Source organism: Spermophilus citellus (genome assembly GCF_964194105.1).
Source record: "Spermophilus citellus genome assembly, chromosome: 6".
Lineage (NCBI taxonomy): Eukaryota > Metazoa > Chordata > Mammalia > Rodentia > Sciuridae > Spermophilus > Spermophilus citellus.
Window position 1 is genome coordinate 111,846,631 of NC_138187.1, and position 26,741 is coordinate 111,873,371.

General features: G+C 46.2%; 2 protein-coding genes across 3 annotated transcripts in view; both read left to right on the top strand.

Moving 5' to 3' along the window:
* Positions 1-2,799: 2,799 nt before the first annotated feature.
* The window catches only part of LOC308651092 (left-right determination factor 2-like), a gene marked incomplete at both ends in the record, with an annotated part of 45,369 nt that continues 21,427 nt past the window's right edge, over positions 2,800-26,741 (top strand). Inside the window, 4 exons of one of the 2 annotated variants that reach the window (XM_081297831.1) lie at positions 2,800-3,049; positions 3,954-4,200; positions 4,525-4,767; positions 6,366-7,524. In XM_081297831.1, coding sequence (XP_081153957.1) covers positions 2,800-3,049; positions 3,954-4,200; positions 4,525-4,767; positions 6,366-6,729 — 1,104 coding nt within the window. Of the gene's footprint in view, positions 3,050-3,953; positions 4,201-4,524; positions 4,768-6,365; positions 7,525-26,741 lie in introns of those variants that run through there. The other variant, XM_081297833.1, reaches the window with a different exon arrangement.
* On the top strand, positions 14,680-19,847 carry PYCR2 (pyrroline-5-carboxylate reductase 2). The gene is made up of 7 exons (XM_081300187.1): positions 14,680-14,978; positions 15,266-15,336; positions 16,815-16,994; positions 17,101-17,322; positions 17,536-17,628; positions 17,801-17,964; positions 19,047-19,847. Exons 1-7 carry the CDS (start codon positions 14,912-14,914, stop codon positions 19,210-19,212), a joined length of 963 nt encoding a protein of 320 aa, XP_081156313.1. The 5' UTR covers positions 14,680-14,911; the 3' UTR covers positions 19,213-19,847.

Sequence of the window (26,741 nt, forward strand, 5' to 3'; positions counted from 1 at the left end):
TGTCAGTTTCCAAGTACTCCCAGGTTTTTGCCCTGATGTGTCTCCTAGATGGTAGATGGCTCTTGTGCACGTCTGTAAGCAGCAGCACCAGGGTCCTGGCCTACTTCGGCCCTGGAACAGCATGTTGTTGCTGAACCACAACAGGGTCCACAAGGTCTTGTTGTAAGCCTCTGGCCCCAGGGAGTTCCCAATAGCTCTAGATGTTGGAGGCTTGGGGAGGGGGTTGTGGCATGCAAGGGCAGCCTGGGTGTTATATCCTTGGCACCTCCCTGGCCTGTGATAAGCCACAGGGCTTCCTCTCACCCAGCAGCAAGGGTGGCGGACTATCGCATATTTACGGAAACCAACCCAGAGAGCTTCTAGGACTGAGGACCACAGGTCCTGAGTCGCCTGTAAATGTGACACTTCTGCACCTTTTGGTCCGACTTAAGGCCCAAATGTTTGCATCACTTAAGTCCTTTCTCTGATAATCACTTGTAAAGAAAGGCAACAGCATTTCTTTTGAAGAAGGCTATGCTTGTCACCAAGAGAGTGGGAGGGTGGTTTGGATCGGACACAACTTATTTTTCAGAGGATATTCAAACTATTAAATGGGATTTTTATTATTTATTTATTTATTTTGCAGGGATAGAAGCCAGGGTTTCAAACATGTTAAGCATATGCTTTACGTCTGACTTCACCCCTAGCTTCTCAGTGCTATTTATTTATTTATTTATTCATTTTTGTGGTGCTGGGGATTGAATCCAGGGCCTTGTACTCTAGCAACTGAACCATATCCCCGGCCCTTATCAGTGTTATTTTTATTTCCCCTTCTAATTCTAAGCCCATCCCACATACTACTAAAATCCCACTCTATATATGCATTCATTTATGCATATTTACAAATGCTTGTGTATATGCAAATGCCTAAGTGTATATATATATGTGTGTGTGTGTGTGTGTGTGTGTATATACACATGTATATAGTGTCAATTTGTGCATGGTATCCCTAGGCTCTCACCCAAAAGAAATTCTGCCCTTGAGGATTAGAAAGTTCTCTCCTCCTGGGCTGTGTGACACGAGGGATTTGTCAATGACGCAGCATCTCCACAGAGGTGTCACGGTGCTACCCCACCTGGGAAGGTGGCGGAGGTGATCCCTGCCCAACCGGTCCTTTGGCCCTCAGACCACAGTCCTTGTCCCCCTCCACTATCATCGCTCACCTCCCACACGACAGAACACAGGAATCAAAGTTGTGGATTTTCAGGAAGGGCTTCCTCCTGCATGCCCTCAAATCCCCTGAGCCAGGAGAGGCCTCTGGAGACAGATGCCTGCATTTTTGTCTGAGCTTTCCACCAACTGATCATCAGTTCACCCTGCAGTGCTTCAATATTGCATCTGGAAGATGTGTCTCTTGAATACATGCCTGACACATGGTGAGCATTCAAGAAACGTTTCATATTCTTGTTGATGATAGTTTTAGAAAGGCCATAACCTTAAGAATGCAGATTTCTAGACAAATAACAAAAGCACACCCTTCTAGAGTGATACTAGAACAAGGCACTGGGCTAAACACCTTATTCATATTCATTTATTTAATCTTTATACTAACTCTATGAAGTAGATCCTATTATTATCATCATCTCCTGCCTTCAGATGAGGAAACTGAGGCACTGGGAAGTTAAATAACTCACTAGCAGGTTTAACATGGAACAAGCAGTAGATCCCATATCCAAACCCAGCTAGTCTAAAATGTGTCGGAGAAGGCACTGAGGGCTCCCACTTCAATATGCCCCCAGTACCTATGGCTTTGGACAGGACATGCCTCTGTGTTGCGGCTTTCTGCTTTCTGTCCTTCCTCCCATGTCTGGAAATGACGAGGACTCAGGCAGAGTGCTGATGATGTGAGCCGGCTCAGTGGGCAGACCCCTCCCCAGAAAGATTCTGCTATCTGAAGGTGGAAACTCGCTCTGTGATTGTCTGATTGGGAAGACAACAGCAAGAATTGCCTTTCCTGGGGCTGGGGATGTGGCGCGCTCGCCTGGCATGAGTGCGGCCCGGGTTCGATCCTCAGCACCACATACAAACAAAGATGTTGTGTCCGCTGAAAACTAAAAAATAAATATTAAAATTCTTTCTCTCCTCTCTCTCTCTCTCTCTCTCTCTCTCTCTCTCTCTCTCTCTCTTTAAAAAAAAGGAAAGAATTGCCTTTCCTGAGTCAGCTGCCTGAGTTCTGTCCTGACAGCATCTACTTTCCTCTGTCATGAGGGAAGGCAAGGAATGTGACAGAACCTTGAGAGACACATGGCGTGGAGCAGGAGGGGATTGCAAGGGCTAAAGGATAGAGGGAGATTCCTTTGACTCAAGGGGCATCATGAAAGAGGCCAGGACCAGCAGGACTGCAGAACACTTTCCCTCCCTCCTTCTGGGACAAATCTAGACCCATAATGTCTTCCAGGAAGAGATTTAAAAGCTGGCTAATAGGACTCACTTGTTCACAAAACAATCTTGCTTTTTCATAAAACAAGATTGGGATATGTTCAGGGAAATTCAATATTGGGAGCTGTCAAGGCAGTATAGGTAGAAACCCCAGGCATCCAGACAGTCTTTTGTGCCTTTTTGGATAGCCTGCTCCCTGGGACTCAAGAGCCTGTCTGGCTGCTGAACTCCCAGGAGGTCCAAGGGGTGTGACCTATGCCCCTCCCTCTTCACCCAGGGCTGGCTATAAAGCTGGCCAGCCCTAGTTCTCAGCAGACCCAGCCAGGCCCAAGATCCTCCAACAGCCTTCTTGGGGACACATCTACCGTCCTGAACTGTACCATGTGGTCCCCATGGCTCTGCTTGGCACTCTGGGTGATGCCACTAGTGGGCCCTGGGGAGGCCCTGACTGAGGAACAGGTCCTGGACAGCCTGCTGCAGCAGCTGCAGCTCAGCGAGGCTCCCACCATGGACAGGGCCGATGTGGAGGAGCTGACCATGCCTCCTGATGTGCAGGCCCAGTATGTATCCCTGATGCAGCGTAGCCATGGGGACCGCTCCCGTGAGAAGAGATTCAGCCCGAGCTTCCGAGGTGAGCCCTCCACCTTCTGCATCTTGATCCTTAGTGGGGAGGGACAGACAGACTGCCCTTAACCATTCTGGTAGTGTCAAGAGGCCCCTGCTTTGTGAGGCCCTATGGAGAGACCATGTGGTGCCCATGGTTAAGGGGCAGTGAGGAGGGACCATGGCCTGTGAGGGTGGGTGGATCTGGGCCCCTGGGCTTTGGCTGTGCATTGATAGATCTCTCAGGGCCAGGAGGAGGTGTGCCAGGTTGGACCTGCTGGCAAAAGCCCAGGCCCCAGAGAAGAGGAGGAGATAGAGAGCTACTGGGCTTGGGTGGGTATGGCTAGAACCAGGTTCCCCCAGGGAACTAGGTTACAGGCAAGACTTCTCTGTTTCCACATTGCCACCCTGATCTGAGGGTGATCTGGAACAAATTTCCTTAAAAACCTCTTTCAACCATTTGCTACCTGGAACAGTGGACGACTGTGTCTTAGCTGTCTCCCTCCCAGCATGGTGAACACTGAAGTGAGTGAGTGGCTGTGGGTAGCTGGGAATATTGAAGTGTGACAGCAGAGTGTCCAGCTGTCAGAGATGCAGCTGCACCTCCATCTTAGTGCAGCCTATTGCCTCAGAGCTGGAACCATCTGCTAAGGGCCCAAACTACATCCAATGCCGGACACCGCAGGTGCTGATATTTGATTTTCCATATGTTGGAGTTAGCCAAGAGTCCCAGAGAGGCCTCTTCCTGCTGGTGGAAATCGTTATTAAAGGAGTCCCAGACTCAAGGGAGATTTTTAGGTAACTGGGTTTGCCCCAGAAACACAGAACAGGGGCTGGTCTCTCCTGGCCTGGCAGCCTGCTCAATGGCCTTGCCACCTTCAGAACTCCCCTGGTGTACTGAGAGGCTATGCTGACCCTGCTCTTGTCACCAGAGATGGTGGGCAAGTTCTTGGTGTCCGAGGCCTCCACGCAGCTGCTGGTGTTTGGCATGGAGGGACGACTGCCACCCAACAGCGAACTGGTGCAGGCTGTACTTCGGATCTTCCAGGAGCCTGTCCCCAGGGCCACGCTCCGCAAGCAAGAGAGGCCGTCCACGCGCGGCCACCGGGCCCGGATCACCATTGAGTGGCTGCGTGTCCGCGACAATGGCTCTAACCGCACTTCCCTCATAGACTCCAGGTGTGGATCCTGGCTGCTGTGTGCTAGGGAATGGAGTAGGGGATGGAGTGGGGAGGAGGCTGTTTGGTTGAGCGCGAGAAAGGGGAGCAAAAGGGGCGGGGCCAAGGGATGGAGGCGGGGCCAAGGGATGGAGGCTGGGCCAAGGGATGGAGGCGGGGCGGGGCCAAGGGATGGATGTGGGGCGGGGCCAAGGGATGGATGCGGGGCGGGGCCAAGGGATGGAGGTGGGGCGGGGCCAAGGGATGGAGGCTGGGCCAAGGGATGGAGGCGGGGCGGGGTAGTTTCCTCCCCGGATCCCACCTCTCAAGCGATTCTCTGTTTCAGGCTGGTGTCCATCCACAAGGGCGGCTGGAAGACCTTTGATGTGACAGAGGCTGTAAACTTCTGGCAGCAGCTGAGACGGCCCCGGCAGCCCCTGATGCTGAAGGTGTCCGTGCTGAGGGAGCATCTGGGCCCCGGGGCCTCGGACGCCCACAAGTTGGTCCGCTTCTCCGCGCAGGGGGCACAGGGCGCTGAGAAGAGGGAGCCTCAGCTGGAGTTGCACACGCTGGACCTTAAGGACTATGGGTATGCTGCGGCTGGGAGGCCAGGGACACAGCAGATGGCGTGGTCCAGGCCTACCATCTCAGGGACTGGCTAGGGGGCGGCTGTGCAGACTACCCAGGATAAGACCGATTCCTATATGTTGGAGTTTCTAACGATAGAAATTGTATTATTCAAACGTTTATTTACTTACTTATTCATTCATTCTGGGGATTGAACTCAGGGGAGGTTTACGACTGAGCTACACTCCAGTCTTTTTTTCCCCCCAATATTTTTATTAGTTGTTGATGGACCTTTGTTTTATTTACTTATTTATATGTGGTGCTGAGAATCGAATCCAGTGCCTCACACATGCTATCAAGAGCTTTACCACTCAGCCACAACCCCAGCCCCACTCCCAGTCTTTTTAATTTATATTTAAGACAGAGTATTGCTAAGTTGCTGAGGGTCTCTCTAAGTCTCTGAGGTCTCAAATTTGTGATTCTCCACCCTCAACCTCCTCAGTGGCTGGGATAACAGGCATGGGCCATGGCACCTGACTTATGAAAACATTTTGTTGAAAAATAATGCCATCGGGCTGGGGATGTGGCTCAAGCGGTAGCGCGCTCGTCTGGCATGCGTGCGGCCCGGGTTCGATCCTCAGCACCACATACCAACAAAGATGTTGTGTCCTCCGAGAACTAAAAAAAAAATAAATAAATATTTAAAAAAAAGAAAAATAATGCCATTGAATCATACACATTATTATAATCATCTATTTTCACTTTTGCCATCATGATTAAGTCTTTGAAAAATATTAACTCTAGCTGTTAGCAAGGCTGAATTCTTTTTCTCATGGGACAGTTTAGCTATTTGGAGCAGACAAGGGCAGCATAGTATAGTCAGCTTTCTGGATCCATGGCTTTCACATCTGTGGATTCAACCAATCACAGATCAAAAATATTTAGGGGAAAAACCCTCATCTTACTTTTTTTCTTGTCATTATTCCCCAGACAATGCAGTGTAACAACTATGTACAAAGCGTCTACATTGTATTAAGTATGATAAGTAATCCAGACATGATCTTAAGTATATGGGAAGATATGCATAGTATACAAATTCTACCATATTTTATACAAGGGACTTGAGCAGTGCAGATTTGGGTAGCCAAGGGGATCCTGGAACTAATCCCTCATGGATACTCTATATTGAGGATGACTATATAGTAGTTAAGACCAAGCCCTTTGGAATCAGACAATTGAAGTTCCATCTAGTTCTGCCTTCCACTGGCTTCATGTCCTCTGGCTTGTCCTCCACTGAACATCTTTGGGCTTCATTGTTCTCAAGTGTAATAGGGAAACCCTCTCCAAGTTTCATCTGGATGAAATGTAGGTATCACCTGATAATACACATGGCATACCTAGGTCAATGTCTAGCATATTAGGAGACTATTAATAAATAGTAGGTCACTTTATATTCTGAATGTTTATTCATTTGTCTTCTATTACAAGTACCAAGTTTTTTTTAATGTAATAAAAGATGGATTATAAATCTCCTTTCAGATTCTCCACGAAGCTGCCCACTGGACCTCCTTATCTCGGCCCTTCGGCTGACCTCTGACCTATCTCTCCTTGCCCCCACAGAGCTCAAGGCAATTGTGACCCTGAGGCACCAATGACTGAGGGTACCCGCTGCTGCCGCAGGCAGGCATACTTGGACCTTGAGAAGACGAAGTGGGCTGACAACTGGGTCGTGGAGCCCCCTGGCTTCTTGGTCTATGAGTGTGCAGGCAGCTGTCTGCAGCTCCCAGAGCGCCTGGCCAACAAGTGGCCATTTCTCGGACCAAGACAGTGCATTGCCTCAGAAACAACCTCACTGCCCGTGATTGTGAACGTCAAAGAAGGAAGCAGGACCAGGCTCCAGGTGGTCAGCCTGCCCAACATGAGGGTGCAGGAGTGCAGCTGTGTCTCAGATGGGGCTCCTGTATCAACGGGCCTCCAGCCATAGGCACTTGAGAATAGCAGTGCAGCCACTTGAGGCCTCTGCAGAAGCAGGTCTTAACGTAGGTCTTAATTTTACACTTAGCAATTTACCCTTGTCCCAGTTTAGTGCTTCCATGTTACCTTTGCCCTATGTTCTTCCAGTCCTGTCCTTCTTGTCTATCACCCATCCTAAGCACTTACATGAATAAATAATGCAGTTCCAGATACTGTATTCCAGTAGGAGACCCTGGCCTACTAAGTAGAGGATGTGGCTGAGCAATGAACAGATTGTCAGCTCAAAGTTTCTATTCCCTGGCAAATTCTCAACTGAGTAGGGAATAAACCCTATAATGAGAGCTGGGGAAATAGAACTGATTTACTCTATTACCTGATGAATTAGAACAATTTAAAAATCCCTGTTTCTCATGCACAAGGAGATAGCTGAAAAACAACTCCTTTTCCCCTAAATACTGACCTATTTTTGTAAAGGTACCTAGGTCCCTGTTTCCCTGAAAGGGTGATGGAGGAGGGAGGATGAAGGGTTTCAGGCAGGGGGCTGTAGACAGGGAATTAGGACCCCTGGTTTTTGACTCTGATGGGGCTACAAGCTGGGACCTCCAGCAAATGCAGAAGACTTTGAGTTCCTGAGTCCTCTTAAAAAGGAGGAGTGGGCTTCAGCTCTCAGACTTCTTTGCCCCAGGGATCTGACAGTCCCTCACACTATCTTCTACTCCACAGACATTGCCTGTATGTATTTAGGTGATCCCCCACTGTTTTAGAGAACTTATCACCAGACACAACATGTATTTACATATTGCTGTTCTTATATTTAGCAAAACCAATTAAATGTAGATAATATGAAGAAATAAAATGAAAGTGATGTTTCACTCTATGTCTCTATATTTAATTTCTAGTACTCTACTCTTTCTTTAAGAGAGAAGGAAGTGGAAGGAGACCCTCATCGTTATACAAAACACATGTATGAATAGGTGACAAAAAAAGAATAGCATTACCTTAGATTAGGTAGAGAGAAGTGATGGGAGGGGAGGGGAGGGGTTGGGGAGATAGTAAGGATAGTCAAATGAAATAGATATTATTATTACTATGTGTATTTATGTGACTGCATGACCAATATGATTCTGCCTACTCAGAAAAATGAGAAATTATATCCCATCTGATTCAAATGTATGATATGAACAAAAAATTTAAAAAAAAGATTTAGCTATAAAAAAGAAAAAAGAGAGAAGGAAGTGAATATGAAGGAAGGACAACAATGTAATGATTGCTCTCAATCATTAAAGAAAGGAGGTGGCCAAGGATTCTCTCAACTTCTAGGGGCATTGAAGACTATAATAACTAAAGTTAGTTTAGGCTTTCATTTATGATTTTTATATTTTCCCACACAAATCTCATTTCAAAAATAGTATTGTGAACAATCATATATTTCTTCTTTTTTAAAAAAATTCTTCCTAGTTATATATGGACACAATATCTTTATTTTGTTATTTATTTTTCTCTGGTGCTGAGGATCAAACCCAGTGCCTCACAAGTGCAAGGCAAGTGCTCTGCCACTGAGCCACAACCCCAGCCCTATTCCTTCTTTTTGTAAAGCACTTTAAACTCTGCAAAGATGATTATGGGGTCCAGTGGGGTGTAGTGTTGAGGTAAGCAAGCTTATATTTATTGAGCATTCATGAAGAACGAGGGATCCAGGATATGTCACATATATTATATCACTTAAGTTTTTGCAGCTATTCTTTGAATTAAGTATTCTTATTCCCCTTTTCAGATATAGAAACTGAGGCCAAAGCAATGCAAATCTGTTGAATTTCTACTCCATAGAATGGGTTATATACTCATTTCCACTCCAGTTCCCAATAAGTCAGCTTTACTGATGACACAGACATTGGATTCAAATATCATTTGGAAGCTGTCATATCTGGCATTTCCCCTAAATTTACCTTTCTCATTCACTGGGGTTTTCTTATGCCTAACTATGGAGAAACTTATACTTAAAGTTCATGGACTATTTCTTACCCACAAAGCTAATAAATATCAATTGAATAGTAGAAGAAAAAAAATAATTTTCTGAGGAAAGCCAGGATTTGAGGACATGGCGAGAGTATTATAGAAAGTAGGGGAAGAACAGTTGGCTCTGATTTATCAATGATAAACGATAGATCATCTCCATAAGATATCAGAATGAAGCCTTTATATGTGGGCGTTGTAAGTACCATATGGCATATGGTTGCTTTGTCTGTAAGAGGGATACGGTTATCTTGTAAAGAATTCTACCAGCTACTCAATGATGTATCTGTGGCTCTAAAAGTCTATGGTCTCCCAGCCAGTAACATATAATCAGTGTTAAGGATGGGTCTGCTCGTGCCAGCTTGAACGAGGCAGGGATCACAAGTTTGAGACCAGCCTCGGCAAATTAGCAAGACCCTCAGCAACTTAGCAAGACCCTGTATCAAAAAAAAAAAAAATTAAAAGGATTGGGGTTGTAGCTCAGTGGTAGAGTACCCCAGGGTTTAATTCCCAGTACCAAAATAATTTGTTTTAAAAATACAGGAGATGGCTTCATTTCAATGTAAATAAAGATGTGCTCATTAGCTCAGGGAGACAATGTGGTAGATAGAAGCTTCTCTCTAAAGACATCCATACCCTAATCCTTAGAACTGGTGAATATGTTACGTTACATGGCAAAAGGGACTTTGCAGATGTAATCAAGATTACAAATATTAAGATAGGGAGATTATCATGAATTATCCAGGTGCACTGAATCTAATCACATGAACCCTTCAAAAGCAGAAAATGTTCTCTGGCTAGAAGCAGGAGAGATGAGATAGAAGGGAGAGGTCAAGGAGATTTGAAATATGAGAAGGACTCGGCCTACCATTGTTGGATTGAACACGAAAGGGACCATGATCTTGGGAATATGAGTGGCCTCTAGGAGGACTGAGGGCTCTGGGCTGATAGCAAGCAAGGAAAAAAGACCTGAGTCCTACAACCGCATGGAGCTAAATTTTGCCAGCACCTGAATGAGTCTGGAGGCAAAAATTTTCCCAGAGCCTCCAGGTAAGAGTCCAAGTCAGCTGAAATTTTTATTTGACTTTGTGGAACCTGCAACAGAGACACCAGCTGAGCATACCAAGACTTCTAACCTACAAACTGTGAGAGTAAATTGTTTTGTTTTAGAGGCTAAATATGTGGTGTATTATTACAGCCACAATAGAAAAAGAACACGGATCCCATTAGAAGTGAGACGGATCCCATTAGAAGTGGGACATAGTCAGGAACACGGTGCAGGCCTATAATCCTAGCTAAAGGGGAGGCTCAGGCAGGAGGATCAAAAGTTCAGGCCATCCTGGTAACTCAGTGAGAACCTGTCTCAAAATGAAAAGAGAAAAGGACAGGGGTTGTAGCTCAATGGTAAAGTGCCTCTGGGATTAATCCTCAGTACCAAAAAGGAAAAAAAAAAAAGATAAAGAAAATTGCCTCTAAGAACTTAAAGAAGAAGGAAGCCTGTGGAGGAGGTGGAGATTGGAAGAGATGCCCCAGCTAATTTGAACGCTAATGAGGAAAATGGGGAGCAGGAGGTGACAATAAGGTAGAATATTAAGAGGAAGAAAGTGGGGAGGAGGAGGAGAAAGAAGAGGGCCGTGGTGGAGAAGATGATGGAGATGAAAATGAGAAGGCTGAGGCTGCTAAGAACAAACAGTACAGGATGATGACGATGTCAATGTGGATCCAGGAAGCAGATGAATGAGGATGACTAGACAGCAACACTTAAAAATGGCCACCTGTGACCTATTCAGCTTCCATCTCCCATCTCAGACTCTAAACACAGTCACCTTCAAGTAGAGAGGCCCTCTTGCCCAGAGGGCAGAATCATCCACAGATGGCACCTGCTGTCTATTACCCAACCAAAACCACAACATGAATTTGCAACAGGGAAGGATTAAAAAAAAAAAAAAACCAGAAGTTCCACATACCTGCTTTTTTTTCTTCAAAATACCCCAGAAAGGAAATTTTCTTTGTATTTTTTTTTTCAGTAGTGAGGTTTGAACCCAGAAGCATTCTGCCTCTGAGCTACATCCAAACCTTTAAAAAAAAAAATTTGTACTAGGCATTCAACATAGGAGTGCTTTATCACTGAGCTATATCCCAAATTCTTTTTATTTTTAATTTTGAGACAGTTTTGCTAAGTTGTTGAGGGTGCTTCTAAATTGCCAGCTTTGGCTTTGTGATCCTCCTGCCTCAGCCTCCCAAATCGCCATAATTACAGGCATGCATCACCATACCTGGCTTGCTTTGTATTTTTTTTCCTCTTTTTTTTTTTTGTTTCTTCTTTGTAGTTTTTAAACTTATGCTTTAAATATTTGTACATATTGTAGGAGTCACCTACTTTTAATGATCTTGAATGACCCAACCAGTCATTGGGGCATTCTCTGTCTTACTTATGACTTTACTTGTTGTGTGACTATGTTCATTATAATCTCAAAGGAGAGGGAAAGAAAAAGAAAAAAAACAATAAAAAAATATTCCAAGCATTCCAGTAACTTTTTATGTGTGTTTGCTATTAGTAGATGATTTACATGAGATGGTTAAAAAATATCAAGATAAAAGGTTTATTTTATTCCTTTATTTTTTGTCTATGATGTTTCTGTTTACTTATTTATATGTTTGATCCATGTGTGAAACAATGATGTCCAACAGTAAAATGGAATTTTATTTTGTTGAGTTGTTCTAACAAAAATTAAAACCAAGTTAAAGATGTGCCAGACTGCATAGGAAAAAGCAGTGTAGAGAGTTATTCTCCCAAAGCATCATTAATGGTTCTCCTTTATTGGTGGGATTAAAGATGATGTTTGTGGGCTGGGGAAGTAGCTCAGTGGCAGAGCAATTGTCTAGAATGTGTGAGCCTCAGGGTTCCATTCCCAGCATTACAAAAACAAAACAAAAAAAAAACCCCAAAAAACAAAAACAATAAGACAAATGTTAATTTTTCCTTTGTTCTAATTTCTAATTTTCCCATATTTAAACATGAATTGTTTGTGTAATCAAAAATAAATGAAAGCCAGGTGCATGCCAGTAATCCCAGAGATGGAAGACTAATGCAGGAGGATCCCAAGTTCAAGGCCAGTCTCAGCAACTTAATGAGGCTCTGTCTCAAAAAATAAAAAATATGAAGAGCTAGAGATGTAGCTCAGTGGTAAAGCACTTCTGGGTTCAATCCCCAGTACTGAAAAAAAATAGTGCAAAAATGTATGCAAACCCTCCTAGAGAGGTTCTTAGGTCAGGAAGGACCTGGGTGCCAAGGGATTTGCCATCTGTGTAGCTGGGGACAGCTCAGGTTCACCCCCATTGCCTGGATCATCTCAGTTCTTAGAAGAGATGGGCTGGCTGTTTTTAGAGATAAGCCAAAAGGGAGGCCCTGAGAGTGAATAACCAGGACAAATAAAGACAGAAATGGAACACTACCCACTTTGTCTGTGACAGCTGGAGGGAGAGAACCCAGGACTGAGGGGAGGGAGGAAAGGAAGAGCAGGATGGTTGAACCTGCTTGATTACTAGCTGGGAGAATAGAAATACCCTGGCTGCCTGGCAGATACATCTGTCTTGTTCAGTAGAGCAGGCACCCAAGAAGATAGGTTTTAGAAAGGGAGAGAATATGTCCATGGCAGTTTCAGGTTAGGGCCCTTCTTGAGAATGGGTCCCAAGTGACTGGTTGGGACCACAAGCCTCTCCTCTCATATCATCTCTCTATCATTTCATTCCCAAAAGAACTTTAACAGACATCAGACATAATCTCCCTGGGAGCCATAGAAGAGGCTATAACACCAAGGAAATAGGCCTTTAGTGCCAGCAAGCCACTTCCTTAAGTCTCATGGAATGGGACTACCTTTCATGAAAATAAACAACAAAGTTGTGAATATATAGGCTGGGGGTGTAGCTCAGTGATAGAGTGTCTGCCTACCTAACATGTGGGAGCTTCTGGGTTTGGTTCCCAGCATCAGAAAGAGAGAGAAGGAGAAACAAAGAAAATGAGGGAGAAAGAGGAAGAAAGAAAAAGAGAGAAAGGGATAGGGAGAAGGAAAGGAAGGAAGGAAGGAAGGAAGGAAAAAGGAAAGAAAGAAAGAAAGAAAGAAAGAAAGAAAGAAAGAAAGAAAGAAAGAAAGAAAGAAAGAAAGAAAGAAAGGAAGGAAGGCTGTGTACATGTGAAATTTGGAGATGAAGCTGGGTATGGTGGCACATTCCTATAATCCCAGCGATTTGGGAAACTGAGGCAGGAGGATCTTAAGTTCAAGGCCAACCTGGGCCTTAGTAAGACCCTGTTATCAAAATTTAAAAAAAATAAAGGACTGGGGATATAGCTTAGTAATAGAGCACCCCTGGGTTCAATCCTTAGTACTGCAAAAATAAAACAAAACAAAAAAACCTTATGTGAAAAAATAATAGAACTCCAAGTACTTAAAATAACCAGTTTCTTTTCTTTTTAGGTGCTGGGGAATTGAACCCAGGGCCTCTTGCATGCTAAGCATGGGCTCTACCACTGAGCTACATCCCCAGCACAATAATCAGTTTCTGGTCAGCAGTTTCCACTTTCAAACTTGGGGAACAAGTGCTTTCATTGCTCGCTCTCTTGTGTTGTCTGACCTGGCTGGGAACAAGCCAGCATTGGAGATCACCAACACGGGGTCTTCCTTCTTAGATGTTTATAGTCCTCCCATTTCACCCCTCTTCCTGAATGGATAAAATGTGGTACATATACATAATAGAATATTGTTCAGTCATAAAAAGGAGTGATGTCCAGCAACTCCTCTCAGTCCCCTCTTGCCCTGCTGGTATTCTCTCTCTTCTCATTTGTATAAATATTACTCTTTTATGATATTTAAAAAAAAAAAAACTCCATCATTTGCAGCATTCTTTTTGGCGGGGATGCTGGAGACTCAACTCAACCCAGGGGTTCTTTACCACTGAACTACATCCATAGACCTTTTTCTTTCCTTCTTTATTTTTTTTATCCTTACTAAGCTGCCTAAGAATGTCACTAAATTGCTATAGCTGGTCTCAAACTTGGGATCTTTCTGCCTCAGCCTACCCAGTCGCTAGGATTACAGGTGTGGGCTCCCTCGGCTGGTTTATTTTTTGAAAATTTGATTAATACGCACGCATTGCTTTTCTAATTAAAAAAAAAAAAAGTTGTATTTGCTCCTGACTTAGAGGTGCTGTAAACAGGATTCTTGGGGGTGTGGCTCAGTGGTTAATCGCTCCTAGGTTCAATCCCTGGTGCCACAGGGGAAAGGGATTAAACAACAAAACAAAACAAAACAAAACAAACAAACAAACAAACAAACAAAAAACCAACCCGCAAGGGGCGACCACAAGAGAGGGGCACCCAATTGCAGAAGGGGAGTCTGGGAGCCAATCATTTCCTCAACAAAGGAACTGGTCCCGCTAGCGATCTAGTCAAGAAAAGAAATTCACGCGAACCACGCAAGTACAAGCGAATAAACCGCAGCTGCCCCGCTGCCACACAACTTGGGCTGGGAGGGAGCCAGCAGAAAATAGGGGTTTCGAAGAGCGGATCCTGCTAATCCCGGGTGGCACTGATGCGCTCGGTCTGGGCCCCCCAGGTTTGCACCATCCGGTCTAAGCCCCGCCAGGAGGGCCTCATTCATATAAAATCGGCAATCTGGAGGATCCCTCTTGGTCATGAGAGACGGCTGACGGCCAGCGCCAGAAACAACAAAGGCCAGGCCTCCGCGAGGTCTGGGTTCTGAGTCCCACATCACGCGGGAACAGGAGACTCTGAGTTCACGTCGCTGCGCCGGATGCGCACAGGACCAGCCCCGGAGCTGCACCAGAGGTTGAGAGCGCCGGTGGAGGCGGGCACACGGCCCAGAACGACCGCGGACTGGCTCTCCCTGCGATCCTGGCCGTGGATTGGTCTCCCGGAGCTCCCAGCCGCGGATTGGCCTCCCGGGCCACGTGGCCTACAGCAAGGCCTCTGCCAGCGCCTCCGGTGTGAGTGAGGGGGCCCGCGGGGTCCCGCCTAGAAGCCAGCCCCGGCGGCTATCCGGTTCCAGAAACTGTCGGGAACTCTCAGGATCCGGCTTCTTACTCCTGTCCTTCCGTCAGCAGCGTCACCTGGGTCTTACTGGGTTTGTGCGGCGGCCGCTGGGACTCGGGAGCCAGCCACCATGAGCGTGGGTTTTATCGGCGCTGGCCAGCTGACCTGTGCCCTGGCGCGGGGCTTTACCGCCGCAGGTGAGCGCGTGGAGGCGGGAGGCGGGAGGCGGATTCATTCCCGGGATGACTGGGCTGGGAACCGCCCTTCACCCCACCAGCATGAATGAATGAATGCGGGAATTTGCGTATGGTGGGTGGATGAGACTGTTTTTAAGCGGCGAGTCATTTTATATCCATCCGCGTAAGGGATTAAGTTGTGTCGGAGACTGGCACTGTGAGAGCAGCTGTGCGTTGTGATCTGATCCCAGGAAAAGCATGGCCACCGGGTGGACAATGAGTCCGTTGAAAAGTCTTGTCTTCCGCAGGCATCTTGTCGGCTCACAAGATAATAGCCAGCTCCCCGGAAATGGACTTGCCTACGGTGTCTGTGCTCAGGGTAAGTGGGAAGGAGGGCTGTGGGGAGGAGGGTGGAGACTCAAGAAAAGAATAACCTGAGATGAACTGTGTCAGGCTGCCCCTGAGCCTCTGCGCTGGTCTTTGGGTTCCCAGGAACATCTCAATCCTTCCATCTTCTGTGGAGCAGCTTACGGTACTGGTGAAACTAGTCTTGAAAATCAGGATCGGTCCCGTTTCCCCAGGGTTGAAGATTAAACAACCGAGAAGCACCGAGGCAGGAGAAAAGTTTTATTTGAGGGGTAGAAGAGAGACAGAGAGAGAGAGAGAGAGAGAGAGAGAGAGACTCCTCCAGAGAGGAGGGGTTCTAAAGCTGGTGCCCCCTAGGAGTGGGGGTGTCCTGCCAATTTTATACATTTTAGGTTTCCTTTCTGCTCATGCCCCCTCCTCTTCTTATCTTGCCTGTGAGACCAAAAGGTGCAGTGACCAAGGATCTGGAAAGGAGCTGCCCAAGGGATATCCCTTAACTACTCCTTGCTGGGAAGAACAATCCCCTGTAGGCAGGTGACTTTGGCAGCTGGTTGGAGAAGGGGGTATTAGCATTTTATTTCCTTTTGAATCAGCTCCATCTTCCAATTCATTCATTCATTATCTACACTGACTGTCCTTTTGTCCCAGTTTCAGTGGGAGCCCCTAGGCTGGAGACTTGGGGTCAAATCCAGACCCTGAGTGCTAGAGGCAGGTGTTAGAGGATTAACTGAGGTAATTATACATGGGTGCATATATATACATATAGTAGGTGCCCAATAAAGACTTATTTTTCTTTATCAATTAGTCCTGTGATCTTAAAGTAAGCAATGACTGTGAATCTCTCCTTCCTCATTTATAGTAGTCGCTTTGCTGCTTTCCTAAGACATGAATGAACATGTTAGCAAAGAACCTGGGGAATTAGTAGTTTCTCTCTCACAAAGCTTAATAGCCTGTCTTCTTCCAAGACCTGGGCAGCATGGTAATGGATGTCTGAGGAGACAGGTGGCCTACAGTGTCTAGGCAGTGTCTGTGTGATGAGTGTCTTCTAGCACAGCTGAACCACCAGGTAGAGGCTGTGCAATCTGGTGAATCTGTGCAAAGTGGCTGGGGTTGGAATAGGACCTGACCCAGCTCTGCTCCCAACCCCTGGGACTAGATTTCACTTTTCCTGTTTGCCTGTGACACTTTTCACCATGGAGCATTCTCACCTGGCAAAGGGGTGCCTTGGATGTCAGAAGATTGGTGAGGTTGAAGGGATAGCCATTTCCTGGCTACCTTGGTGAAGCTTTGCATGTCCAACCCCTGTGCTTACTTGTCTAGTGGCAGAATGGAAAATTTTATGTCAATTGGGGTAGAATTCTGAGAGGAGAGGGCAAGGAATTCAGGGCTGCAGCTGGCAGAGTGGGCTTAGCAGGGTTTCAGCTTCTCCTTGGGGGGCTTAGATTTAGCCAGCCTCCCCAGCACTGTTAGCTTTGCTGTCTCCTCTTACAGAAAATGGGCGTGAACATAACCCGCAGCAACAAGGAGACCGTTAGGCACAGTGATGTCCTGTTCCTGGCTGTGAAGCCACACATCATCCCCTTTGTCCTGGATGAGATTGGGGCCAGTGTACAAGCCAGGCATATTGTGGTCTCCTGTGCAGCCGGTGTCACCATCAGCTCTGTGGAAAAGGTACCCGTCTCACTTCTGATGCCCTTTGTGTGAGGAAAGGGTGGCCTGGGAATGGCAACTGAAGGGTGGGTGCTGGTGGGAATTATGGCCCTCTGTCTTGTTGCAGAAGCTGATGGCGTTCCAGGAGGCCCCCAAAGTGATTCGCTGCATGACCAACACACCTGTGGTGGTGCGGGAGGGTGCCACAGTATATGCCACTGGCACCCACGCCCTGGTGGAGGATGGGCAGCTCCTGGAGCAGCTCATGAGCAGTGTGGGCTTCTGCACTGAGGTGGAAGAGGACCTGATCGATGCCATCACGGGCCTTAGCGGCAGTGGACCTGCCTATGTGAGGCCCTATCTGCTCAGTTGACCTTCAGGGAACCTAGGCAGCTAAATGGGCTGGCAGGCAGTCTCAGGCTGGGGGACAGTGCCTACATCTTGGGCATGGCTGACTGATGAAGAAAGCTGACCACTGGAGCTAGTTCCAATCATCATAAAAAAATAGACCCTGGGGAGGGCCTTGTGTCTGCTGCCCAGGGCTCAGTGAGTATCTCCACAGGCGTTCATGGCTCTGGATGCATTGGCGGATGGTGGGGTGAAGATGGGTGTGCCACGGCGACTCGCAGTTCGATTAGGAGCCCAGGCCTTACTGGTCAGTGTCTTTTTCCCTGCACATTTGGGACCAGGGTGTGCAACGGAGGTTCTTATGGGTCACTGAGCTGGGGATGGGCTGGTTTGGAAGTTGGCATAGGGATTGGCCATGAATAGTGGGTGTCCCACCGTACACCAGCAGTTTTCTACCCTCATGCTCCTTCATGCTGTAGGGCGCTGCCAAGATGCTACTGGATTCAGAGGACCATCCAGGCCAGCTCAAGGACAATGTGTGCTCCCCTGGCGGGGCTACCATCCATGCCCTACACTTCCTAGAGAGTGGGGGCTTCCGCTCTCTGCTTATCAATGCAGTTGAGGCTTCCTGTATCCGAACACGGTGGGTATGTCTTGCTGTCCTCTGCCCCAGGCGCTCCATTCCCAGCCTACCCTGGACAGGGCTGGGCTGGGCTGGGCTGGGCTGGACTGCATCTTGCAGTCCTTCTGTCTTAGGTCTCATCAGCAGTGCCAGAATGCACTTATTAGACCATGACTTATTAGACTTAGCCAAGTGTCTGCAGGCCTCATTTCACTTAATTCTTACCACAGTTTGATAACTGGGATTAACTTTGATTTATAGATGGGAAAGTTTAAGATCAAACAGCTAATAAGTGATGGGGGCAGTATTCAGCTTAATCTCTTGACTTTTTAAAAAATGTCTAGTTCTTTTTAGTTATACATGACATTAGAATGTATTTTGACATATTATACATACATGGAATATAACTCCCCGTTCTTGTGGTTGTGCATGTGGTTGTACATGACTTGGGGTTTTACTCGTTATGTATTCATATATGAATACCTTTGATTCATTCTACTGTCTTTCCTATTTCCATCTCCCTTCCCTTCTTTGCCCTTTGTCTAATCCAATGAACTTCTATTCTTCCCTCACTCACCCCTTATTGTGTGTTAGCATCCCCATATCAGAGAGAATATTCAGCCTTTGGTTTTTTGGAATTGGCTTATTTCATTTAGCATGATAGTCTCCAGTCATTTCTGACTTTTTTTTATTTTAATTTTTTTTAAGATGTTGATGGACCTTTATTTCATTCATTTATTTATATGTGGTGCTGAGAATCGAACTCAGTGCCTTACACACGCTAGGCAGGTGCTCTACTACTGAGCCACAACCACAGCCCCATCTGTGATCCTTAAGCCCTGTAATTTTTCACACTTTCTCCCTCCCCATATGGTCATAGATACCACTGGAGTGCTATGTTTAGCTTGATTCAAATGAGGTAAATAAAGACAAACCCCTACTTAGTTAAATACTAAGAGGCTGAGGGGAGCATTTGGTTTAGGGTTCTAATATTTGGTTTATCAAATTTCGGGTCTAAGGCTCTATGGATAGGGAAGATTTCATAAAGCTCTTGCTCTAAGATTTATTGCCTTCTTTCAACCCTTTTGGGATTTTGTCTGCAGAGAGCTGCAGTCCATGGCTGACAAAGAAAAGATCTCTCCGGCTGCCGTTAAGAAGACCCTCCTAGACAGAGTGAAGCTGGAGTCTTCCACAGTGTCCACACAGACCCCCTCCAGCCCAGGAAAGCTCCTGACAAGAAGCCCAGCCCTAGGAGGCAAGAAGGACTAAGGCATCATCTGCCTTCATCTCTGTGATCCCAGAGCTTGCCTGACGGATCTTGACCCCTATTCCCTCCTCCAGCTGCAGGGAGGGGCCAGCTCAGGTGGTTTCAGGTCCCTCTGATAAATTCCTTAGATCTATTCAGACTAAGCTGCACTAGTTGCCTCTCCTGTGCCATGGGGGAAGATGCTCTGAGGGGTGGTGGCCAATGCTGGAAGCCAGACACATCCCTGTACACCTCTGCTCATAGAATGGCTGATCCCTGAGTCAGTGCTTAGCTGAGGGGGAAGGTCTGGGGAGGACTTCAGTTGGTGTCCTTCTGGAGTTTGATATCAAGACAAAGAAGCGAGAAAAAAAACATGAAAGGCCCATCTGAATTGATACATGGGAAGGAAATGAGCAATTTAAAATTATTACAGTTAATCAGAAGTGTGTGGTATTAGGGGCTAGGGTGTAGTTCAGTGGTAGAGCATTTGACTGGTAATGGTGAGGCCCTGGGTTCCATCCCCAGCATCACAAAAAGAATTTTAAAAAAGAAATGTATAGTATTAGATGATACTTATATTTAACTATAGCTTCTTAGATGTGCCATTTAGAAAGTGTTATTCAGTTCTAAGTGCTTTAATAAAGTTTATTTTATATTATCCTGTTTTTCTTTTGCTTAGTCTTATTTTGTTCTAGAGAATGTGAGGCCATTACTAGATCCTGCCTGTACTGTCCAAGAGCAAGAGTTGCAGATGAGAAGTAATAAGGATCAGAGTATGATTACTCCAGCCCTGTTCCCAGGGTCAGGGACAAGATGTTGTGTTCTAGGATGGGCAAAGTTAATGGTAGAGAAGAACCAGTGGACCAGGTGATGTGTGGGCAACAGTCCTAGACACAAAGGAGAAAGCTGTGGAAGTTGTGGGTCAGGAGCCATGCTAAGCCTGTGATCCCTGCCACTGTCCTCTGAGACAGGGACTCCTTTTCTTCACTTGGTAGGAGATGCTGAGGCCTACAGGGGAGAAGCTCCTTACTCCTAGTTGTGCTGCTGGTCAACAGTGGGTCTTTTGTTCTTAGCCACTGACTCTCCAGTCTCCCAGAAGCTGGGGCTGGTTACACCATCTACACAACCATACTGAGCCTGCAGCTAACAGCCTGTTGTCTGTGGCTCACATACTGAGCTCTGTGTAAGGGCTCCTAGGAACAATCTTCCTTTTTCAGCTTAGAATTGCTCAGGAGGCGGAGACAGGAGAATGGGAAATATGAGTCCAGCCTGGGCAACTCTGAGAGCCTGTCTCAAAATAAAAACGGCTAGGAATGCAGCTCATGGCAGAACACTTACCTAGCACGTGTGAGGCCCTGGGTTTAGTCCATAGTGTGGCCAAAAAGAAAATAGGAAATGATAATAACGTGTTGGAAAGGATGTGGAGTAATTAGAATTCTTGTGTATTGCTGTTAGGGTTGTGAAATGATGCGGCCACTTTGGAAAGCTGTCTGACAATTCCTTGGCGATTAAACAGAGCTACCATAGAACCCATCAATTCCACTCCGAGGTATATAACCAATAGAAATAAAAACATGTCTTTAAAGAAACTTGCACATGAATATTCATGGCAGCTTTATTAATAATAGCCAAAAGGGGTTGGAGGTATCATTCAGTGGTAGAAAACTTTCTTAGCATGCATGAGGCCCTGGTTTGATCCCAGCACTGAGGGAAAAAAAATGCTAAAAGGTAGAAAAAAGAAATCCAGGCATGGTGGCACATACCTATAATCCCAGCAACTCAAGAGGCTGAGGGGCAAGTTTGAGGTGAGTCTCAGCAACTTAGCGTCTCAATAAAAAGGTCTGGGGATGTGGTTCTAGGTTCAATCCCCAGTACCAAAAAAAAAAAAAAAAAAAAAAAATCTGTACAATGAAATGTCATTTGATATGTGCTACATATAGAAACTCAAGAAAGGATGGGTGAAAGAAGCCAATTACAAAGGACAATTATACCTAGTTAAAATACATTAATTAATTTTAAAAAAGGACAATTACTTTATGATTCAACTTACTGAGGTCCACATCTGATACCAAATTCTGTCCTCTGCATCTGGCCTGCTGGTAAACTATCCAGGATGACAGAAATTTGTCCCCTTCATCTTCCTTTCCTTCAGTCCCTGCAAGATCACCTACTTCCTTGGCCTAAATCCACCAACATAGATTTACTGAGGACCTACTAACAGCAAGCTTATGTCTTGGCACATAGTGGGGAGTGGAAACGTCCAAGCTTCCACCTGGTATGGTCAGGGCCAAATTTGACTGAAGGTGTCTGGTGCCCCGGTCCTTTTCAGGGAGAGATGAGAGAGGACCATTTTCGGTCTACCCAAGACTTCAGGTCTGCCTGGAGGTGCGGACAAGCACCCAGGACTTCCCCTCCCAGCTGCACACCTCACATAGCTGACCCTAGTCAGGGTGGCAACTCTCTGAGGTAGTCAAGGGAGCCCACAATTTGTTAGGCCTGGACAGAGGTTCTAGAGCTTATCTCAGTCCCACTAGAAACCGGAGCCACCAGGAACCCCCTGGGTATCTCCTACAAGAGCTGGCATTGGGACCTAACACAGTCTTTCTGCTAAGTATGTGCTGAATGCTCCTCTGTGGCAAGTGCCCTGTGGCGCCAGGGTGTGGCCTAGTTGGTAAGACTGTCCCTGCTAAAAGTTGCACAAGAACCAAAAACAGATGTGGACACACAGGAGATGTGGCACCCATGGGAATGAATGAAGGCAGCATGCAGAGGGCCAAGAGAGTAAGGAAGTGTTTTTGTCTTTTCACCCCATCTTGGCCACATGAGAATGGGTCTGGGCCTGGATTTCCTTACCAAGACAGAGTGTTCACAGTTGTAGCTGGACTTGTTACCTTGTGTGGGAACACAATTCCTGTTTAAGCCTTATTGTGTATATTTCTTTGGTTAAGTATATGTATTGTATGACACATGGCCAACCCCACTGCTATATCAGTTCCCTGGGATGAGGGAGCAGGGTCCTCCTGTGGCATAGAGGGATGAGTGCAGGCCAGTGGCCCTGGATGGCTGCTGGGAAGAAGTCTCTGGCCATGAGGGACCAATGCCCACCACCAAAACTGATTGTATCCTGTCTTATCCATGAGTAAAACCAGGCCATGTTCTAGCCAGTGCTTGACTAGTTGTGTTTTCCTTGACAAATTAAAGAACAAGAGGCAGTGAGTAGAAATTCTAGGATTTCTGGGCTGGGATTGTGGCTCAGCGGTAAAGCGCTCCCCTAGCACAGGCGGGACCCGGGATCGATTCTCAGCACCACATAAAAATAAAGGCATTGTGTTGTGTCCATCTACACCTAAAAAATAAATATTTTTTTAAAAAGAAATGCTAGGATTTCTGTTCCTAATAACAGGTAGCACTTGCCCAACACTGACTGGCCACCTGTTCCCTCCCTGCCCACCCTCTCTGTTCCCAGTTCTCTGATTCCTCTTCCTCTCTGGACTCCTAGACAGGCAGGCCTAGAGCAGCCCTCATCCCTCTTTCATGGTGGACTTCCTCTCAGAGCCCCAGAGAAACATTTCCTTATCCATTGTGTATTATATATTACAGGAGAGTATCCATTTTAATCTCTTGTATGCAGGGATAAAAACTTCTGCATCCATCTTTTACTGATAGTTCCTTTGGGACATGGAATTGAGGTTGACGTCTCACCTGATTTTTTTTTCATCTGATCTCATGACTTATTTATTTTATTTTAGATCATTTGTTGGTTATAATAAGCAGACATGAGAAGGTAGTTAAAAGATTGGACAATTTTTTCCATGGCTCTCTGTACACTATTCGTGAACACATACACACCCACCTCCCTGCATCCCAACGTGTTTGTTACTAGGCAACGTTCTCCAGAGAGCTGCTGGAGTCTCCTGAGTCCAAGTGCCTTGCTGCACTTTCCCTCACCATTTCAGGCCATTTTGTGTATCTAATCAAAAAACTTGCGAAGCCTTGACCTGTGCTCCACTTTTACCAATAAAATAGATAGAATGTAGAAGTGGATTTTGTGAGGGCTGGGGTGTAGTTCAGTGGTAGAGCACATGCTCAACAACATGTAGGAGGTCCTGGGTTCAATCCCCAGCACTGGGAGAAAACAATGGATATTGTGGCTGTTAAATTAGTAGCATTTTGAAGATGAAATGCACTTCATTTCAAAGTCCAAGGCAGTATGGGTATTATACTAACTTATATAGGAAAGGGGGGAAGGGGGGGCTAGGGTTTTGGCTCAGTGGTAGAGCACCTGCCTAGCACATGTGAGGCACTGGGTTCGATCCTCCGCACCACATAAAAATAAATAAAATATATTAAAAAAGTGATGGGAAGTACAACATTGGATAAGAAAATTCTAGAAGGATACATAATAAATCAATCAATAAAAAGGGGCTTCCTTCAGCAGGGTGCTGGTGTGGGGCTCAGGAATATGGTATGTTGGGGCAGGACTGGAACAAGACTTTTCATTATATCTCTTTTGGTACTATATTGATTTTAGGAATCATAATGAAGGTATTACCTGGTCACAAAATACATTTGGAACACCTGCCAGGCTGTCTCAGCATGAAAGCACTTCCCCTCCTGTCTTCCCCACCAGGGCTGGGGGTTTGGCTCAGTGATGGAACACAATACTTTACTGTATAGTAGAGTTTTTGAGTTGACAAGAATCTGTCATCCATTGCATCCACTAGGATTCCCACAAAGATTCTAGGAGGTAAGGACAGGGGTTGGTATCCCCATATCACACATGAAGAGCCCAATGTGCTTTTCAAAGGTAACTGGGGAGCTAGCAACAAAACTTCAGTGTCCAGATCCAAATTCTCTTTCCAATTTTCCCCCACTAAATTCACGACGAGTTCTCGAGGACAGCATAAAAATGCCACTTAGGCGACCAGCAGAAGTAGGAGGTAAGGTTAGATGGATCACTGCTGCCCAGCCCGGTGGATACCTGCTTTCTTGCGGCCACAGAGAAACTTTCTTGCCACTAGGGGGCGCCAGGCGCCAACCACTGAACCTGGCTGCGACCACAAATTTCCAGAAGCCTGTGCCCTGGGAGAAAGATCAGACAGTTGGGCTAGGTGCCAGGTCTGTCAGTGCTGGTCAGAGAGGTAAGCTCCTGAATGAATTATCTGCTTCCTGTCAGCAGCCTTTGCCGCTACCCTCCCAGTCTCCAGCAGGCAAAGCAGGAGGGCAACTTTCCTGACTGTCCACAGACCTGGGTCCGTTTTCCTGAGTACCTAGCTCAGGGACAAGAGCACCATCAAGTATCCATGGTGCCCAAAACTCTCATAGATCATCTGATGCAATACACATCAGTCTTTCTCAGGAAGCAACTTTGAAAGTCAGATCACTTACTACCCTTGACCTTGAGTGAATTCCTGAGCCTCCAGGAACTTATCTGTAAATTGAGGGTGAGAACTTATCTGTAAATTGAGGGTGATTCCCCACCTGGGGGTGGGGGTGCTGAGAATTAAATGAGATAAAGTACTTGGCTTGATGTCTGGCAGGAGTGAGATCTAATAACCTAAAGTTGCTGGTGTTAATATCATCATTAAGGAATCTGAGGCTCAGAGAGACTAACTTGTCAGGTCCCAGAGCCAGGTCTCAAAGGAACCAGTCAAGACCTTGATCTGGCTGGGCCCATGGCCCTTGTTCCCTGCAGCACTGCTGGCTCCAGACTTGGGGTACTGGTTGGGGGACTTGGGGTACTGGCTGGGGGACTTGAGGTACAACCTAGGGCCTCATGCATGCTAGGCAAGAGTTCTTCCACTGAGCCACATCCTCAGCCCCACCTACTTTCTTTAATTAAGGGAAATAAAGGGAAGCAAGCATTTGTTGAGCTCCATTTCTAACCCTATTATCCTCCATTCTTCAAAATGCTCCCTCAGTCTAAACCCCAGATCCCTCTTTACCTGTACGTCCCCAGTTTTTGCTCACCCCTCTTTTTCCACCAGAGACACTTTCACCTTATCTTCTTTGCAAAGTGCATCAGACCCTCATCTCCCACCCCAAAATGCAGAATCAGAATCTCTGAAAGTTCCATAAGAGAATCTGCCCCTCAGCCAGATGTGGGAGCCACTGCCTGGCTCTGCCCTCAGAGGCTTGGCAAAGGAGGTGGTGTCAGTTGGGGTCTGGAAAGATAAGAGGGAGTTTTTCAGCTAGAAAAAAAGTAGTACAGGGGAACGAGTCTAAGAATGACCCCCCAGGGATGGCACTGCCTGTGTGTAGGTGCAGCGGGCAAACTGTGACCAATGTTGGTAAAATCTTTCATCTGGTAGAGTAAAGATTGAAGAGTGAATGTGTGTGGAGGTAACTGGGTGACAGGAGAGCCTGGATCATGAAGATGCTAGACTTGGCCCATTGGAAGGCAGGCACCAAGTCCCAGTTTTGTCCAAATTGAAGAGTCTTTATTTAGCTGGCCAGCCAGCAACTGCTCCCCGCAGGACCCATAACTCTCTCTGCAAGGAATAGCCCCAAGCCTGAGCATTTTAGGAGATTTAAAGGCAAAAACCACATCTAGGTTGATGTAGCTGCAAGCAAGCAGGTACAGAAGCTGAATTGGGCAGTGAGCGAGACAATGCAATGGGTACATTGGTATTTCCCACAGGACTTTCCAGGTTGGCATGGCAGCATGTAAGCAGAAGGAAGTGGGTCAAAATTACCCTAGTTGAGTACAAGTTAGAGAATGGTTACTAAGTCTAGACAACCAATTTCTAACAAGGAACACTGCCCAAGAAAAAGGGAAAGTAAAGAGAACAATTTTCCAATGTGTATGAATTGCTATTTTGCATTGCCAACTATGTTATGCTAGGTTACGATTAATGGGTACAGAGGTGGGGCTTTCCCTCGGGAGAAGCATTTCTGACATGATACGGAGCCTCAGGGTAAAATGGAGTCTGTTTGGTCATTGCCCATATAGCCTGGCCCATAACGGTTTCACAGAATACACCTCCCACAGCAATTTACTGTTTAAAAGCCAATTTGTTTAATGCACAGATAAGTGGAAACCTCTTCCTATCTACAGGGTTCACCATTGTATGCTTAGCCAGAGCACAACAACTGTCATTTAGTAGGTGCTTAATGGAGATTGTTGATCTATGGGGTAGGGACAGCTGAGGGAGAAGCAGGTGTGGAAACTGGACCAAGCAAAGCTCTGGCTCCATTTTACTTTTTTTTATATATATCTTTATTTTTATTTGGTGCTGAAAATCGAACCCAGTGCCTCATGCATGCCAGGCGAGCGCGTTATCACTTGAGCCACATCCCTAGCCCCTCCATTTTACTTTTTTTTAATGCAGGAATACATACTGGAAGATCATGTTTGAGGGGGAAAAAAGCAATAAAAATATCAACTTCCATTGGTGGCATGCCTGGTATATGTGCAACTAAGTCTGGGCCCTTTACACCATCTTCCATGATCCTCACCAACAATCCTGTCAAGTAAATGTTTTCATCCCAAGTTTACAAATGAGGAGACTGAGGCTCACTAGTTTGCTCAGGGCCATAGTGAGGAGCAGTG